The 20,299-nt window shown below is 44.4% G+C and overlaps 1 protein-coding gene across 5 annotated transcripts in view; it reads right to left on the reverse strand.

Moving 5' to 3' along the window:
- The window catches only part of CEP89 (centrosomal protein 89), a 256,966-nt gene that overhangs the window by 161,897 nt on the left and 74,770 nt on the right, over window positions 1-20,299 (reverse strand). For all 5 annotated transcript variants that reach the window (XR_008845109.1, XM_056525755.1, XM_056525754.1 and 2 more), the window contains 2 exons: window positions 11,231-11,281; window positions 1,530-1,613 (listed from right to left, as the gene is read on the reverse strand). Coding sequence is in view for 4 of the 5 variants with exons in the window: in XM_056525755.1 (XP_056381730.1) it covers window positions 1,530-1,613; window positions 11,231-11,281 (135 nt within the window). In the remaining variant the exon portion in view is untranslated. The remainder of the gene's footprint in view (window positions 1-1,529; window positions 1,614-11,230; window positions 11,282-20,299) is intronic.

The raw sequence follows: 20,299 nt of genomic DNA on the forward strand, positions 1-20,299 counted from the left end.
GAATCAGGAGAGTAAATTCTTATGCATCCAACAGATGTCAACTTTTTTGTTCTCATTATTGTATGTGTCACAATAAAAGGTATTTTGTACTTATAAAGTACTATGCATATTGTGTTGATCGAATGGTAAAAATCTATTTAAGTCTATTTGAATTCTAGTAGCAAAATGAGCAAAAAGTCCAAGCGGGGTGAATACTTATGTAAGCCACTGTAATCTGCATGTTTTAAGCATCATTATGCCTATAGATTTACATGTTTAAAGGAATACTGTAGTGGAAAATAACTTATCCCCTATTCGAAGGATAGGGGTTAAGTTATAGATCGCGGGGATCCGACCGCTGGGATATCCTGTACGGGGCTCTGGCAGTCTGCATGAAAGGAGTGTTCCATTCCTGCATGATGCGGGAGTTGACCCCCCCTCCGTGTATCTCTATAGGATACATGGGGGGGCATGTCGGCCACTGCCTCATGCTGGGGACAGACACGCCCCCTTCGTGCAGACTGCCAGGGCCCTGTACAGGAGATCAAAGGGGTCCCAATCTATAACTTATCCCCTATCCTTTGGATAGACGATGAGTTATTTTCCACTACAGTATTCCTTTACTTGCTTAGCATATGTAGCACACAGTTAGACAAAGATTACCCTGGGTAATGTAGTGTGCCTTGTAGTAGTGCTACAACTACAGTCTTATGCAGTTCCTAATGAACGGAGCGTGGCGTGAAGTCACAACCCCGGCTTGCAAAACCGAGCATTCTAAATATAATGTTCAGAAAGCCGGGTGTCAGCACAAAAATTGCATTAAGTTCCAGTGGTGGGACTCCTGCGATCAGACATCTTATGCCCTATCCTAGGTGCTAAGATGTCTAGCAATGAAGTACCCCCTTTAACTCTGTTCCAATATGTTCAACCATTCTTTAGATAGCTTGCTGAAAGGGCAGGAGACCGTTCAGCCATTATTAAGGAGGCTGTATCCTGTTCTCTAGTTCCGACCTTCTCATCCCCCATTATTAATATGTATAAGATCTTCACTTCCGTCAGCCAGACGGGGGAGGAGAAAAGGGGAAGGGGGAAAGCACAGGAGCCCATCTCCAAAATCTATTTCTAAAAATTTGCATATTAGCAAAGAGGAGGATATAATGGCTGAACATATTGGAATGGGGGAAAACATGTTTAATGAGGATCACCCACACTATATATCTTTATATTCAAGTTAGTGTAGTTGATCCTGCTGTTTCCCATTAAAGCAATTACCTAATGTTTGGAAAAAGTTATCTAAGATATAAACTTCATTTAAAATGGGGCTTCATTTAAAAGTGTTTTTCTTTATCATTTTTGTATAGACTAGGAAATCATACTGTTTTCTAATATACATGTACAGTATTAACATTTTGCTCATATTCCTTTCCTATCCCAGTGCAGTAACCCGCTTCCTACATTAAAATTGTATAACCGATCTTTAGTGAATAATTCATCAATGGGCCTACTGACAAACCTTAACAATCAATTTATGCAAGAAAATCCCCATTCACCTCAAATTCCAGGATCATATTATCCTTCTCATTAATTCGTTCTTCATATGCGAGTAACAATGGTGACAAATATTTAATATTCAGCTGCAATGAAATAAAAACATTCCAAATGTTATTTCTCTTTATCTATCAGTTAGTTCACAGTAACTCATTCATCACCTTCCTGATAAAACATGGATATAACCAAGACAAGTCCCATGATCATGGCCTCAAATTCCCCAATACAGAAATGCAGCAAATCGTTTTATTTTGCAAATATGGGAGGTTTTTGGATGTAAAAAAGCAATACTCATATCAAGTAGTAAAAGTCATTGCAAGGGTGTTATTTCCTGCAAGAAATGCTTCCAATAACATGCCAGATAGTTCAGTGATAATAAAGAAAATCATTGCCTTTTTTTGGCTTAAAAAGAGCTCAGGGTGGGTTGAAGAAAAATACAAGCACTCACATGCCATTGATCCCCAACCAGTGCTGGCCCCAGACAACCACTTTAGGGTGAATTTATTGTTATTAATAATAATTCTAAATCAATACAAATACAACAATGCCACATGGCGCAATTTTACAGATGATAGCGATATCTGACATATCACATACTATATATATATATATATATATATATATATATAAATATATAATTAAATTAAATAAAAAAGAGAACGAAAAAATAAAAGGGAGAGAGGAAAAAAAAAAAAAACACAACACAAAGATAAGAAATGGCAAAGTTCCTTAAGTGATTATAGGTCTGACAGTATAGTAAAGTATCATAGAGTCAAGGCTTCAATTTGTCATGGATTCAACAACGATTCAAGTTCAAATGGTCCCTGTCTGATACTCAGTAGAAAAACGCATGATTTTCTCTAAATGAGTCCCAGGCTGACCAAACCTTATTAAAAGTAAGTCTTTATCTATAGATACCATTTCCTCCATTCTACGGATACGATTAAGGGTCTCCACAAACTCCAATCTAGAGGGTTTAACAGAAGATTTCCAATGTATTGGGATGACCACCCTTGCAGCACCTAAAAGGTGTCGTAATAATCCCTTTTTCGCCTCCGAGATTGTATACAGATAATAAGATAGTAATGTGCTCTCTGGGGAGGGAATAATAGTGTCTGTGGAGACCTGATTCAAAAGATCATATACAGAAGACCAAAAAGGGCTAATCATAGGGCAGTCCCACCATATATGGAGGTACGAGCCCAACGCGTGGCCACATCGTCAACAGGACGCGGAAGCTGAAGGAAACATTTTGTTTATCCGCTCCTGGCATCTATACCATCTTTCTTGAGTACTGGAGGATATGGAGGTGGTTTTATGAGTACAAAGGAACATTTTAGACAGTTCCTGTACATGATAGGTTTTGCCCAAGTCCCTTTCCCACTTAACCCCTTAAGGACCGGTGGTTTTTCTGTTTTTGCACTTTCGTTTTTTCCTCCTTACCTTTAAAAAAATCATAATTCTTAAAATGTTGCACCTAAAAGTCCATAGGATGGCTTATTTCTTGCACCACCAATTCTACTTTATAATGACATTAGTCATTTTACCCAAAAATCTACGGCGAAATGGAAAAAAAATCATTGTGTGACAAAATTTAAGAAAAAATGCAATTTTGTAACTTTTGGGGGCTTCTGTTTCTTAGCAGTACATTTTTCAGTAAAAATGACATCTTATCTTTATTCTGTAGGTCCATACAATTAAAATGATACCCTACTTATATAGGTTTGATTTTGTCATACTTCTGGAAAAAATCATAACTACGGTACATGCAGGAAAATGTATACATTTAAAAAATTGTCATCTTCTGACCCTTATAATTTTTTAATTTTGTGCGCCGTGATCTGAAGTTTTTAGTGGTACCATTTTTGTATTGATCGACTTTTTGATCTATTTAAATAATTTTTTTCATGATATAAAAAGCGACCAAAAATACACAATTTTATACTTTTTTTTGCGCGTACGCCATTGACCGTGCGGTTTAATTAACAATATATATTTTTATAATTCTGATATACCACATATGTTCATTTTTATTCACACAGTTTTTTTTTTATGGGAAAAGAGGAGTGATTCAAACTTTTATTAGGGGAGGGTTAAATGAGCTTTATTAACTTTTTTTTTTCCTTTTTTTCAATCTTATAGCCCCCCATAGGGGGCTGGAACACTGCACACACTGATCTTTTACATTGATCATTGTTATCCCATAGGATAACATTGATCAATGATTTTGCTGCTTGACTACTCATGCCTGGATCTCAGGCACTGAGCAGTCATTTGGCGATCGGCCACTCACAGGAGGAAGGAAGGGGCCCTCCTTGTGTCCTGCAGTGGTTTGTGCCTTTGCAATTCCGCTACAGTGGTCCCGAGCAGCCCACTGAGCTAGCCAGGAGCAGTTTACTTTTACTTTAGACGCAGCGATCAACTTTGAACGCCATGTTTAAAGGGTTAATCGCGATCAGTGCCGCGCGCTATTAGCCACGGGTCCCGGCCGTTGTTAGAGGTCGGGCCTGACCCGCTATGACGTGGCCCTGCGTTATAGAAAAGGAGCAGACTCAGGGTGTTCAGGTACGCCCTGGGTCCTTAAGGTTAATAATATATGGTGGTTTTGTAGAAGTTTCAATTGCAGCACTCCATAGATCAGCGATATCGTATGTTGTGGAGGGACAAGGAGCAGACATAGTTGCTCAAACTTAGTCAGTTGTCTACGAATTAGAGATCTAGGTTTAAGGGATAAGTAAAAAATGCAGACGTCTGCTAAAAGTAAATTTTTAGACTTACCATAAAATCTCTTTCTCTGAGCTTCTATTAGGGGACACAGGACCATGGGTATATGCTGCTTGCCACTAGGTGGCTGACATTAGGCAAAAAACAAAAAATCTGCTCCTCCTGGCAGGATATACCCGCCTCCTTACTCTGAGCACCAATTTGTTCCAAAGAAGAAGGAGAACCGACCAAGAAAGAACAGTCCGAATACAAACCCAGAACGGAACCGACCACAAACCCCCCCCCCCCCCGCTCCGGAGGGGCTGAAGCTGTCTGGTCGCAAACAAACCAATGGGTGGGTGCTGTGTCAAGTCCAAAAATCTACTATTCTCGAGCGCTTCATTGGGGGGGGGGACACAGGACCATGGGACTTGCTAAAGCAGTCAAAGGGGAGAGAAGACACAACCCAGCCAGAAAAGAACTCAGGCGGACGTCTGAACTGCCGCCTGTAAAACCCTTCGAGCCAAACTTGCATCTGAGGACACAAAGGTATGAACACTGTAAAACTTGGTAAAAGTATGGAGAGATGACCAAGTTGCCGCTTTACAAACCTGTAGAGCCGAAGCCCCGTGGCTGACCACCCAGGAGGCTCCCACGGCGCGGGTGGAGTGAGCCTTCACTCAGAAGGGGGGCACCTGACCCTTACAGCGATACGCCTCCGAAATGGCGGAGCGTATCCACCGGAAGATAGTAGACTTCGAGGACGGGAGCACCTTGCACCGCCCATCGGGGAGCTCAAACAGGGAGTCACACCGCCGGAAGGAGAAAATGACCGACAAATAGGTTCGAACCGCCCGGACCAAGTCAAGCTTGTGAAGCAGACGCTCCCGCGGATGAGAAGGGGACGGGCAGAAAGAATACGATCTCCTCGTTTAAGTGAAAGGAAGTCACGAACTTGGGTTGAAAAGAAGGCACCGGCCTTCCAGAAAAGGGGAACAGCAAGAGAGGACAGCCAATTCCAACACATGATGAATGGATGTGACTGCCACAAGGAAGGCCACCTACCCAGAGGCTCAAACGGAGCACCCTGAAGAGCATCCAAAACCAGGTTAAGGTGCCAAGGCGCAGAGAGGGACCCGAACAGAGGGACCTCGTGAGCCACACCTTGCAAAAAAGTGCGAACATAAAGGTCAGACGCAAGAGGGCATTGGAAAAGGACAGAAAGCGCCGAAACCTGCCCCTTGATGGAGCTGAGGGCCAGGCGAGTCTCCAGTCCTGACTGCAAAAAGGACAAGAGATTCAGCAGAGAAAATAAGGTGGGAGAGAGAGAACAAGCTTCACACCAGCGAAAATATGCCTGCCAGGTACGTGGTAAATCATGGCGGATGAGGTTTTTCGGGCACGGAGCATAGTCCAGATCACCCGGAAAGAAAAAACCCCAACCCTCAAGACCGTGGTTTCAACCGCCACACCGTCAAACGTAGCAGAAGTAAATTGGGGTGGCAGAGGGGCCCTTGGGAGAGGAGGTCGGGACAATCCGGAAGACGGAAGGGAGCATCTGCCACGGGACTGACCACGTCTGCGTACTACACTCGACGGGGCCAGTCCGGAGCCACCGGAATCGCCGAGACACCCTCCGCCTTGAGCTTCCGGACAACCCTCGGAATTAGCGGAAGGGTGCGAAAAAAGAGGTAGAGGAGGGTGAAGGGGGTCCAAGGGATCCCGAGACCTGGACACGAAGTGAGGGACTTTCCTGTTCCGGTGAGACGCGAACAGATCCACGTCTGAAGTCCCCCAGCGGTGACAAATTTGATCGGAGACCTCCGGATGAAGGGACCACTCACCCCGGTTTGCGGTGGAGCGACTCAGGAAGTCTGCCTACCAACTGTCGATCCCGGGAATGTGCACTGCCGACATGGCTGGAACTTGAAGTTCTGTCCAAAGGAGGATCTTCAACACTTCCCTCATGGCCGCTGAACTGCCGGTGCCGTCCTGGCGATTGATGTATGCCACGGCTGTGGCGTTGTCCTTCTGCACCCGGACTGGAAGGCCCTGAAGCAGGCGACTCCAGTGCAGAAGGCACAGGAAGATCGCCCGGAGCTCCAGGATGTTGATGGAGACACCGGACGCCGACAGAGTCCAACGGCCCTGGACCGTTTGGTCCCAAAAGACACCTCCCCAGCCGAGAAGACTCATGTCTGTGGTCAGGAAATGCCAATGGAGAGGCAGGAAGGAGCGACTCTCCCGGAGGAAAGGGGACAGAAGCCACCAGAGGAGGGAGCGGTGAACTTGGGGAGAGAACCGGATCCTGCGATGGAAGACAAGCGACACCTGGCCCACTTGAGAGGACGGTAGTGAAATTGGGCAAAGGGAACCGCCTCCATGGAGGCCACCAACTTGCTCAGAACAAACATGCAGGTGTGAACGGGAAACAAACCCAGCCGCTAAAGTAAACAAATAAGAGCTCCCGGAGGTTGTCCTCTGGGAGAGAGAGACGAGCCATCGCCGTATCAAAGCGGATCCCGAGAAACACCAGGGATTGGGACGGAAACAGGTTGGATTTCGAGTGGTTGATGATCCAAATGAAACTGGAGAGGGTCTGTAGCATGATGCGGCCCGATTCTGTTCCAGAGAGGGCACCTTGATGAATAGGTTGTCCAGATAGGGGAGAACCGAGACACCCCGAGAATGGAGGAGAGCCACCACTGCCGCCAGAGTCTTGGTGAATACCCGGGGTGCGAGACCGAAGGGCAGAGCGATGAATTGAAAATGACCCGCAGGAACAGCGAACCTGAGAAAACGCTGGTGCGCCGGAAAGATAGGGATGTGCAGGTAGGCATCCCGAATGTCCATGGAGGAAAGTAACTCCCCCTGATCCATGGAGGAGACTATTGACCATAGGGATTCCATCCGGAAATGCCGAAGTCGCACATGACGGTTGAGTATTTTCAAATCAAGAAAGGGGAAAACCTTTTTGGGAACTACAAAGAGATTCAAGTAGAACCCTGAAACAGTTCCCAAGGAGGGACCGGCACGATCACACCCTGAGACAGGAGGGTGTGAAGGGCCACCTGAAAAGCTGCAGCAAGAGCTGGAGATCGAGGAGGGCGGGACCGGAAAAAAACCCAGGGGTAGGACTCAGATAGGGGTGCACCTTCAGGCAGTGGGAGGCTTGCGAGTCCCGGATTTGGATGAGGGGTGGTTGGAACGGGGCCCTGACTTCCAGGAGTGGAGAGCCTTGGAAGATGGAGCCCTCCTATCCTGTGAGGCTGCCGGTTTGTCCGAGCGGCCCGAGAAATGAAAGGGGCGAAAGGAAAAAAATCTTCCACTGCGGGACCGAAGGGCGCGGACAGTTTTGGGACAAGAGAGAGCTCTTACCCCCAGTGGCCTCACAGATGATCTCATCCAGGCATTTGCCAAATAGCCGAGACCCAAGAAAAGAAAGTTCCGTAAGGGAACACTTAGAGGCTGCATTGGCATTCCAAGCCTTAAATGGGCACTGTCAGATACAAAAACCTTTGATATGTTGTAAAGCATGCAAAACCAATAGGTTTTGCAATTGCTTTCATTAGAAATTTTTTTGTATTTCATACTGAAAAAGCCAGTCAAACAACTGCCCCCTGACTGCATGGATACATACTAGTCCTGCTGTGTCCATGCGTCATCACCTATGTCATGGACACACTTCCTTGATTGTCAGCTGTGAGTGCAGGGCTCACAGCTGGAGTAAAAATCCTCCCACTGTCAGTTTGTGTCCCGCTACTGTCAGTGAGGACAAGCTGGGAGTTGTAGTTTTGCTAATGCTAAAGGAGCTGTGAGCAGAAAGCATACTGGGGGAGGGGGCAGAGACCTGCACAGTGAGGCCATGCCCCCTCCCTTTGAGAGGAATTCAGACTAGTGAGCGAAAATAAAAGTGTAATAAAAAAAATAAAGGTGCTAGACACATAAAAATTTGATGTACATGGTCAGGATTAGATACTGAGTGATATATGTAAAAAATGTTTTTTTGTTGGATCTGACGAGTATGCTTTAAGCCACATGAGCCTAAGAGCCACTAGATTGCCCGAGGCAAAGGCAGCACAGCGGGCCGACTCAAAGAAAGCCGCGCAGAGGTAGTCCCCTGCACTAGCGATTTGTTGCGCCAAATCTGCCAAATTGCTGGATGAAGTACCCACTGAGATCCCCTGGTGCAATTGACTGGCCCAAATTGAGAAAGCTTTGGAAACCCACATGGAGGCGAAAGCTGGGGACCAAGCAGAGTCTGCCGCCTCAAAGGCGAATTTTGCCAAATTTTCAATGCGCTTGTCTGAGGGTTCTTTAAAGGAAGCTGCGTCAGCCAGCGGCAGGGTAGTGGATTTAGACAGCCGCGAAACAGGAAGGTCCACTGTAGGAGGAGAAGACCACTTTGTAAGCAGATCCTGAAGGAAGGGAAAGAGAGCCCGGAGCTTCTTAGTCCCGTGGAAGCGTTAATCTTGATGCTTCCAAGCCGCCTCCAACAGCTCGTCAAATTCAGCATATGGGCTGAAAACCTGGGGTGCCCGATGAGCGTGGCGGAAGGAAACTTTGGGGGCAGCCCCGGAAGTTCCTGGGTCCTGTAGATGGAAGGTGTCCCTGACTGTCGACACCAGACTGTCCACCATATCTGACATACGGGAAGTCTCTTCGGAGTCAGAGGGAGGGTCCGAATCAGAGTTCACATGCTCGCCTGGGGACTGGGAGCACCCCGGAGAAGTTCTGGAGCGGGGAGAGGTCGACTGGGATCGAGGGCGTGGATGACTGGGAGCAGACACTGGAGGAGGTGGAATGAGAGTGGGAGGACCCCGCCCGGCCCGACTCCGGGGAGGAAGTGGAGGAAAGGCGCCCCAGACGGGCGCGGGAGGGCCAAAGGGAAAGACAGGAGGGGGGACCCGCTGACGTTTCCCTATGGGACGAGCGCAAGGAGGACCGCTCCAAGGTGGAGACCACTTCCTGGGAAACCCTGGCCAATTGACAGAGCGTCAGAGAGAGATGAGACCCATTCAGGAGGGGGATCAGACTGGTCTCCGTCCAGTATGGAAATACCCCATATGTGGATGTAAAGTGCTCTGCAGGCGAAATACAATGCTCAGAAGAGAAGGAGAGAATTTGTATGGAACAGAGTTTGGGGGCCACGTGCGTTTACAAAGTCCCCATGCTAGCAGAAAAATGGACCCCCCCACATGTGACCCTATTTCGGAAACTACACCCCTCACAGAATGTAATAAGGAGTGCAGTGAGCATTAACACCCCACTGGCCTGTGACAGATCTTTGGAACAGTGGCCTGTGCAAATGATGCCAGGGGTCCACTGTTCTGTCACCATGGGGGCTTTGTAAACTCACATGGCCTTCAATTCCAGGCACAATTTCTCTCCAAAAGCCCAATGGTGCTCCTCTTCTGAGCATTGTAGTTCGCCCGCAGAGCGAATTATATACTCAGAAGAAATTGTGTTACAAATTTTGTGGGGCTTTTTTTTCCTATTACCCCTTGTGAAAATGAAAAATTTGGGATATCACCAGCATTTTAGTAAAAAAAAAAATATATATATATTATTTTCACGTCCAACGTTAACGAAAAATGTTTGCGTTTATGTCAGAATGTCTGTAATGATCAGCCACCCCTGTGCAAATCACCTCAGATGTACATGGCGCTCTCACTCCTGAGCCTTGTTTTGCACCCGCAGAGCATCTTATGTCCACATATGGGGTATTTCCGTACTTAGAAGAAATTGCGTTACAAAATTTGGGAGGCTTTATTTTCCTTTTACCTTGTGAAAATGAAAGTATAGGGCAACACCAGTACGTTAGTGCAAAAAAAATTTTTTTTTTTATTTTATTTATTTTTTTTTTTTACAATAACGTGCTGGAATAGACCCCAACTTTACCTTTTCATAAGGGTTAAAAGGAGAACCCTCCCCCCCCCCAAATTTGTTAGGCCATTTCTCCATTCCTCATATGTGGCCCTTAACTGTTGCCTTGAAATATGACAGGGCTCCGAAGTGAGAGAGCGCCATGTGCATTTGAGACCTAAATAAGGGATTTGCATAGGGACGGACCCGAATGCAAGAATTACACTTGCCTTTGATTTTTTTTTATTTTTTTGTCTATGTAGTGTTTTACCCATTATTATGTGTTATAGTGTAGTGTTTTTAGGGTACATTCACACGGCAGGGTTTACAGCGAGTTTGAGCTGCGGCAGAGAATTTGGCAAAACTTGCTGTAAACCCCCGCCCATGTGAATGTACCTTGTACATTCACATGGGGGGGCGGACGGACTTCCAGCTGTTGCAAAACTACCACTATCAGCATGCACTTTGGCTGTCAGTGCATGCTGGGGGTTGTAGTTATACAACAGCTGGAGGCACACTGGTTGCAAAACACAGAATTGTTGCTTTAACTCAGTGTTTCCCAACCAGGCTGCCTCCAGTTGTTGCAAAACTACAACTCCCAGCATGTCCAGACAGCCGAAGAACATGTTGGGAGTTGTAGTTATGCAACAGCTGGAGGAGAACAGTTTGGAGACTACTGTGTAGTAGTAGCAAAGATGTTGCAAAACTTCAACTCCATGCAAGCCCAGGCTGTTGAGGCATGCTGGGAGCTGTAGTTCTGCAACATCTGAAGGGCCAGATGTTACAGAACTACAACTCCCAGCATGCCTGGACTGTCTGGGAATGCTGAAATTTGTAGTTTTGCAACATCTGGAAGGGCTACAGTTTGGACACCACTACACAGTGGTCTCCAAACTGTGGCCCTCCAGATGTTGCAAAACTACAACTCCCAGCATGCCCAGACAGCCTTTGGCTGTGGGAGAAAAGATTGGCTGTCTACTGCTTACCCAGCAAATTCAGCTGTTTACTTAGGGTACCAGGACCGAGTTTTTAAAGGGATAGTGCCCAATGGAACAACTAGAATTGTTGCATGCCAGATACATCATTTTAGGCTACAGAGAGGACAGGAAGAGACTGTTGCCAAACTAAAACTTACGAGCCATGGTGGTGGAGGTCCTCTAGATGGTAAACCCCCAATCCTCACATTCTGGAAAAAAAGACAAAACATGAAAATAAAAGGTTATCATTTCTATTAAATACTTTTTTTTCCAATTGTCTATAACATACCTTTCTTTGGAATAACAAAAAAGCCTAAATTGTCCTTTCAAATTCTCTAACAAACTAAATTTTATGGTGGACTTTAAGGAGTACTGCAGCCTAATAAAACGTATCCCCTATCCACTCTGGGAGAAGCCACTGCAGTCCTTAGACTGAGCCTCACCCATTTCCATTCAGCCTTCATAAGGATGTTAATTACATATTCCCCCTAACGGCCTTTTAAAAAAAAAGTGGATGGAGCTTCTCCAGGAACGGGCTAACCCTCTGCCTGCACTAATCTGAACATCATCCTCAGAGGAGCCACATGAAAGAATTTTCTTCTTCTATTATTCTACAATCCTCTTCAATAGAAGTTAGAGAAGATCAGCTGTATATTGACTTTTTTCTGAGCAAGAACCGTCAAGGACTTGTACCTTAATAGACCCCTGAACAAAGTATTTTATCCAGACATACAGGTTTCTCATTTTGTGTTAAAAGTGTACTACAGTGGAAAACATAATTGTTTTTATTTTTTTATTAAGCCATGCCAGAAAGTTAAACAGATTTGTAAATTACTTCTATTAAATAATCTTAATCCTTCCAGTACTAATCAGCTGCTGTATGCGCCAGAGGAAGTTTTTTTCTTCTTCTTTTTGAATTTCTTTTCTGTCTGACTAAAGTGCTCTCTGCTGACACATCTTTCCATGTCAGGAACTGTCCAGAGCAGAAGCAAATCCCCCTTAGCAAACCTATCCTTCTCCTGACATGGACAGAGGTCTCAGCAGAGAGAACTGTGGTCAGACAGAAAATAATTAGGTTGTGACACCCCCCCTAAAGGGGGAGAGCCGCAGCCACACGAGGGGCCACAGAAGCTCAGACCCCCAGTCATCTAAGGCCTCATTCACACTACCGTTGTCACATGGTAGTGTGATGGCCGTTGGGGAAAATAGCGGGAGGAAAAAAACTACAACTTGCGCCGTCTTTTTCTCATGCTACTCTCGCTGAGAAACAGCGGCGCCCGACAGACCCTATTGACTCTAATGGGTCCATAGGGATGCGCTGTTGCACCGCTTGAGGCTGGACAAATAAAGCAATCATGCTGAGAGTACATGATCCAGCCATCCACAGAACAGAAAAAGACAGGTCAGGGGAATACATCTAGAGGTAGTTGGTATAAGGGTATGTTCACGCAGCAGAATTCCTGTGTTCTGCTTAGAATTTTTTGCAGCTTTTGCCGAATTTGTGCTGAATTTCTTGTGGTGAACACATCGATTCCGGACAGAATTTAGAGTCCCTTTGACTTCAATGATGTGGTATTCTGCAAAAACTATTGACATGTTCATTCTTTTTGCAGAATCCAGAATGCAGAATTTCCATAGCGGAAATTTCACATCGGAAAACTGCTGTATGGATGGCACAACGGAAATTGAATTCACCACAATGTTAACTTCATGCAGCAGAATTTCCAACCTGATTTTCTCTCCTGGATTATGCATGGAAATTCTGCTGTGTGAACATACCCTTTGGGGCCTTATATCCCCTTGAGAAGTCTGTTTTTATTCTGATTGGTTAAATATATAATTTATTCTTATGTCCTGCAAGCTCATAGAGGTGGTGTTTACCCATCATTGTGCTGCTGACAGGACAATAGGAAAACTGCTGTTACCAGGGTACAGGAAATGTGTTAAACATTGTTCCTGCAGCAGCTAGGATAGCAATCCTGCAAAAAGTTATAGAACCCCAACCCCCTTTATATAAACCATTCCTGTAAAAACAATTTTATGTATCCACATAGACATCTTTAAATAATGGGCTAGCTACAGAACAAAGAGCACTTTTGCTGCACCATGTGGTACCTCAAGCATGCCATTTGGGGTCAAGCTCCTATGTGATCTACCCATTATGCCAACAACTGGAACACTAGACAAGTCCTATCTTATTAGAAGCCAACCTATGATTTTCCTTGCTAATTGTCTAACATATTTGCTGACTGTTCATATTTGTTGACTTCCTCTTGTCCACCTCATTTAATGAGCACCAACCCTGTAAACTTTGGCTAATTGATTTCTGACTGGGTAAATGATCTTTTGATTTCTTTGTTATATTGTTGCGTTAATACAAACAGAATACAAAAAAAAAAAAAAAAAAAAGGTGACGAACATACAACATGTGGGTGAAAAAAGTATAACATTAAAATTGTGTTACTTTACCAATTAAAGTTGTTATCCCACAAAAAAGATTTTAAGGAGTTAAATAGTCACTGTCATTTCACCAAACTTTGCATAAATTAGTAACACAAATTTATGTATGAAACTTAGGCTACGTTCACATGGCTGTTGTCCCCCGTCTAGATTTTGTCAGTTATTGCCTCCTAAATGGACCATTCTATTAAGGGATGCAAACTGATGCAAAGTAATGCTAAATTAGTGGTTTCCGTTTGCATCAGTTTTTCATCCGTTAGTATCAGTCGTCTACAGACTCCTGCAGCCGGGACTACTACTACTCCCCTCATGGAACAGACATCTTTTCATGATGGGAAATGATGGGAGTAGAAGTTGCCCCGGCTGCGGGAGTCTGCAAGCGACTGGGAGGCTAGATTAGTGCTTGTACTACTACCCCCATCATGGAAAAAGTATGTTACATGTTGAGGGTTGTAGTGCAGGGGCTGAGGGATAGATTGCCCAGAGTCTCATTTCTGATGCCTGATGCAGTGGAAGTTATTAACCTTAGGAGTGGGCAGCATGCTCCGCAACTCTGCAATGTAAATTGTGTGTGTGGGTTTTACTTTCATTTTCAAATACCCCGTCCACCAGCGTAGTGCAAAATTACACTCTAATGACTTAATAAACGCTGACGGGAGCCCTGAATGGCCCCTCGGTGCCGGCCATTCAGGGCTCCCGTCAGCGTTTTTAAAGTCATTAGAGTGTAATTTTGCGCTGGCGGACGGGGAAGCATTGCGCTGCTTTCCCCAGCTGCCCTGACATGCTGCAGGAGGGCAATATACATAGCTAGCGCAGTGGAGGCCCAGACATATAGCGCTACATATTTGGCTCCCTGCTGCGCCAGCTATGTATATTGCGCTAGCTATATATTTTGCCCTCCACAGCGCTTACATATGTCCCCCAACTCAGCAAGCGCATACATATTTCCCTCGCAGCGCATCTGTGAAGCATACTATCAGTAGCGCATCATGCTGCTGGCCGGGAAAGGCAGTGCAATGCAGCCCAATTCCTGGCTGGCAGATGCACTGCTGATAGCATACTTTGAACAGATAGCGCTGCAGGGGACAGACATTTTAGCGGGCGGCATTGCGCTGCCTTTCCCGGCCAGCAGCTTGATGCGCTGCTGATAGTATACTTCAGAGATGCGCTGCGAGGGACATATGTATGCGCTTTCTGGGGTGGGGGAGGGACAAATGTAAGCGCTGTGGGGAGGGTGTCAAAATATATAGCTAGCGCAGCGGGGGGGGGGGGCAATATACATAGCTGGCGCAGCGGGGGGCCAAATATATAACACTATATGTCTGGGCCCTCTCTGCGCTAGCTATGTATATTGTTCCCCCCTCCCCCCGCTGTGCTACCTATGGATCTTGCCCTCCTGTAGAACGTCAGGGCAGCCGGGGAATGCAGGGCAATGCTTCCCCGTCCACCAGCGTAGTGCAACATTACAATCCACTCTAATGACTTTAAAAACCCCGCCAGGAGCCCTGAATGGGCCCCCTCCGTGCCAGCCATTCAGGGCTCCAGGCGGGGTATTTGAAAATGAAAGTAAACCCCCCCCCCCCCCCCCCCACACGAACTCCATTGCAGGGTTGTGGAGCATGCCGCCTGCTCCCCTGGTTAATAACTTCTGATTGCATCGGGTCTCAGAAGTCTCAGAAGTGTGCAATCAATCTCTCAGCCTCTGTACTTCAACCCTCAACATGTAACATACGTTTTCCATGATGGGGGTAGTAGTGCAAGCACTAATCTAGCCTTCCAGTCGCCTGCAGACTCCCACAGTTGGGGAACTACTACTCCCATCATGAAAAGAAGTATGTTCCATGATGGGAGTAGTAGTAGTCCGAGCTGGAGGAGTCTGCAGACGACTGATACTAACAAATGAAAAACTGATGCAAACAGATACCACTAAATAGCATCCCTTTGCATCAGTTTGCATGCTTTAATAGAATGATCCGTTTAGGAGGCAATAATGGACAAAATCTAGATGGGAAACAACGGCCATGTGAACGTAGCCTAAAGTTTCATACATCAATTTCTGTTACTGATTTATGTTTGGTGACTATTTAACTCCTTACAATCTTTTTTGTGGGATAACAACTTTAATTGGTAAAGTAACACAATTTTAATGTTCTACTTTTTTCACCCACATGTTATATGTTCGTCACGATTTTTTATTTATTTTTGTATTATGTTTGTATTTGAAAATTAAAGTAAAACCCACACCCCCGATCTACATTGCAGGGTTGCAGAGCATGACACCCGCTCCCCTGGTTAATAACTTCTGATCGCATCGGGTCTCAGAAGTAAGACCCGATGCAATCGATCCCTCGGCCCTTGTACTACTACCCCCAACATGGAACAGACTCTGTTCCATGATAAGGGTAGTAATACAAGCACCAATCTACAGGGATGTGGAATTCCTATCGCCTGACACCCAGGACATGCAGTTCCGGACGCCGGGCAGGTGAGTTTTTCAGGCCCTTAGCCCTGCTTCGGGCAAGCAGGGCCGGACCTGAAAACCCCTGACAAGCACGGCGGTGCTCAGAGGGGTGAATGGAGCGGGCTCCTGACTCGTGCCTGCTCCATTCTCTGCAGCCCCTGGAAGTTCTCAGTAGCTGGGGGCTGCCGCTAATAGCCAGCATGCGGCAATCGCCGCGGTTAGCCATTTACCCTTTAGATCGCTGCTATCGAAGCTAACAGAGGAGTCTAAAGGGAAATGTGAATGCTCCCTGGTGGGCTAGTGGGGTGTATCACCGGCCCCTACCGACTGCCCAAACACCCCCCCCAACCCCCCCGCAGCGCGATCGCGGGTGGCGATCCACTACAGAGGTAGCCGCTTCCCTGGTGTCCGTGGATCTGTCATTGATAGAGCCTGGCTTGACTAGGCTCTATCAATCGATCACAGAGCACACAGATCAATGGAGTTCAATAGAACACTATTGATCTGCATGAAGAATCTAATGATTCCTCCTAAAAGTACCCTAAGGGACTAATAAAGTGAAAAAAAAAAGTTTTAATAAACATTTAAAAGATACATTAACCCCTTCAATGTTAAAAGTTCAAATCACCACCTTTTCCTATATAAAAACATGTAAACATAATAAAATATTTGGTATTGCTGCGTGCGTAACTGTACGAACAGTTAAAATATAACATTATCTATCCCGTATGGTAAAGAACAAATATATAAAAAAAAAACACAAAATTGCATCAAATCTGCACAGAATACTGTACGTGTCAATAGACCCTTAAACACTTAAAGGGGTATTCCATGCCAAAATATTTTTTTTGAAATCAACTGGCTCCAGAAAGTTAAACAGATTTGTAAATTACTTCTATTAAAAAATCTTAATCCTTCCAATAGTTATTAGCTTCTGAAGTTGAGTTGTTGTTTTCCGTCTAACTGCTCTCTGATGACTCACAGCTCCCGGGACGTCACATCATCATTGAGCAGTTAGACAGAAAACTTCAGAAGCTAATAACTATTGGAAGGATTAAGATTTTTTAATAGAAGGAATTTATAAATCTGTTTAACTTTCCGGAGGCAGTTGATTCCAGTTTTGCCTGGAATACCACTTTAAGGACCAGGCCAATTTTCACTGTAGGACCAGAGCGTTTTTTGCACATCTGACCACGGTCACTTTAAGCAATAATAACTCAGGAATGCTTTTACCTTTCATTCTAATTCCGAGATTGTTTTTTGTGACATATTCTACTTTATGTTAGTGGTAAAATTCTGTCGATATTTGCATCATTTCTTGGTGAAAAATTCCAAAATTTGATGAAAAAATTAAAAATTTAGCATTTTTCTAACTTTGAAGCTCTCTGCTTGTAAGGAAAATAGACATTCCAAATAAATTATATTTTGATTCACAAATACAATATGTCTACTTTATGTTTGCATCATAAAGTTGACATGTTTTAACTTTTGGAAGACATCAGAGCGCTTAAAAGTTCAGCAGCAATTTTCCAATTTTTCACAACATTTTCAAAATTTGAATTTTTCAAGGACCAGTTCAGGTTTGAAGTGGATTTGAAGGGCCTTCCTATTAGAAATACCCGATAAATGACCCAATTATAAAAACTCCACCCCTCAAAGTATTCAAAATGACATTCAGTAAGTATGTTAACTCTTTAGGTGTTTCACAGGAATAACAGCAAAATAAAGGAGAAAATTCAAAATCTTAATTTTTTACACTCGCATGTTCTTGTAGACCCAGTTTTTGAATTTTTACATGAGGTAAAAGTAGAAAAATCCTCTCAAAATTTGTAACCCAATTTCTCTCGAGTAAGGAAATATCTCATATGTGTATGTCAAGTGTTCGGCGGGCGCTGTAGAGGGCTCAGAAGGGAAGGAGCGACAATGGGATTTTGGAGAGTGAGTTTTTCTGAAATGGATTTTGGGGGGCATGTCACATTTAGGAAGCCCCTACTTTGCCAGAACAGCAGAAAAAAAAACACATGGCATACCATTTTGGAAACTACACCCCTCAAGGCACGTAACAAGGGGTCCAGTGAGCCTTAACACCCCACAGGTGTTTAATGACTTTTCGTTAAAGTCGGATGTGTAAATGAAAAAAAAATTTTTTTCACTAAAGTGCAGTTTTTTCCCCAAATTTACCATTTTTATAAAGGGTAATGGGAGAAAATGCCCCACAAAAATTGTAACTATTCCGAGTATGGAAACGCCCCATGTTAGGACGTAAAATGCTCTACGGGCGAACTACAATGCTCAGAAGAGAAGAAGGAGTCACATTTGGCTTTTTGAAAGCAAATTTTGCTGAAATGGTTTTTGGGGGGGCATGTCGCATTTAGGAAGCCGCTATGGTGCCAGAACAGCAAAAAAACACACATGGAATACTATTATGGAAACTACACCCCTCAAGGAACGTAACAAGGGGTACAGTGAGCATTAACACTTCACAGGTATTTCATGACTATTTGTTAAAGTTGGATGTGTAAATTAAAAAAAAAAATTTCACTAAAATGCTGGTTTTCCCCCCAAATGTTCTTCTGAGTATGGAAATACCCCATGTGTGGATGTCAAGTGCTCTGCTGGTGCACTACAATGCTCAGAAGAGGAGGAGCGCCATTGAGCTTTTGGAAAGGGAATTTGTTTGGAATGGAAGTCAGGGGCCAAGTGCGTTTACAAAGCCCCCCCCCGTGGTGCCAGAACAGTGGAACCCCCTACATGTGACCGCATTTTGGAAACTACACCCCTCACAGAATTTAATAAGGGGTGCAGTGAGTATTTGCACTCCACTGGCGTTTGACAGATCTTTAGAACAGTGGGCTGAGCAAATGCAAAATTACATCACGGACCACTGTTCCAAAAAACTGTCAGACACCTGTGGGGCGTAAATGCTCACTGTACCCCTTATTACATTACAAGAGGGGTGTAGTTTACAAAATGGGGTCACATGTGGGAGGGGTCCATTCTTCTGGCACTATGGGGGCTTTGTAAACACACGTGGCCTTCAATTCCGGACAAATTTTCTCTTCAAAATCCCAATGGCGCTCCTTCCCTTCTGAGCATTGTAGTGCACCAGCAGAGCACTTTACATGCACATATGGGGTATGTTCTTACTCAGAAGAAATGGGGTTACAAATTTTGGGGGGCGTTTTTCCTATTTTCCCTTGTCAAAATGAAAAATTTAGGGTAACACCAGCATTTTAGTGAAAACTTTTTATTTTATTTTTTATTTTCCCATCCAACTTTAATGAAAATTGGTCAAACACCTGTGGGGTGTTAAGGCTCACTATACCTCTTGTTACATTCTGTGAGGGGTGTAGTCCCCAAAATGGGGTCACATGTGGGTATTTCTTTTTTTGCGTTTATGTCAGAACCGCTGTAAAATCAGCCACCCCTGTGCAAATCACCAATTTAGGCCTCAAATGTACATAGTGCGCTCTCACTCCTGAGCCTTGTTATGCGCCCTAAGAGCATTTAACGCCCACATATGGGGTACTCAGGAGAAATTGCGTTACAAATTTTGGGGGTCTTTTTTTCCTTTTACCTTTTGTGATAATAAAAAGTTAAAGCATACCTGTCATAGTGCAAAAAAAGAAAAAAAAGTTATATGTTACTCAGGACCCAATCCTGATCATGTGCATATAATCTTTATGTGTCTCGGACCTATATATCCAGAGATATAAGCATTTATCTGCTGGTGAGTTACTTTTTCATTGTGTAGGCTGGAGGGGGCGTGTCAGTCTGTCTCCCTCACAGGAGCAAGCCTGTGTAGTCAGCCAATCAGTACTCTCTACTCTGTAACCCTTTCCTCTCTGGTTTTATGCTGTGTCATGTGTCAGAGGAAGATACTTGGAGCTTGCCTGCAGTAATCAGAAGACATTATGGTGAATTCATAACAGGATAAAATGTATAAATATAAGAATAGATCTTTATAAAATTAGTGCAAGGATTTTTTAGATAAAAAAGTACAGCATTTTGAAAATGTAACATTTTTTAACAGGTGTATAATGTGAAATGTCATATAATAATGAGTCCTGCAACATATGAAAAGTTTTTAACAATGACAGTGCCTCTTTAAGGGCAACACCAGCATGTTAGTTTAAAATGTATTTATTTTTTTACACTAACAGGCTGGTGTAGACCCCAACTTTTCCTTTTCATAAGGAGAAAAAGCCCCCCAAAATTTGTAGTGCAATTTCTCCAGAGTACGGAAATACCCCATATGTGGCACTAAACTGTTTCCTTGAAATATGACAGGGCTCCGAAGAGAGCG

This window comes from Hyla sarda, chromosome 6, assembly GCF_029499605.1.
Source record: "Hyla sarda isolate aHylSar1 chromosome 6, aHylSar1.hap1, whole genome shotgun sequence".
NCBI classification, from domain to species: domain Eukaryota; kingdom Metazoa; phylum Chordata; class Amphibia; order Anura; family Hylidae; genus Hyla; species Hyla sarda.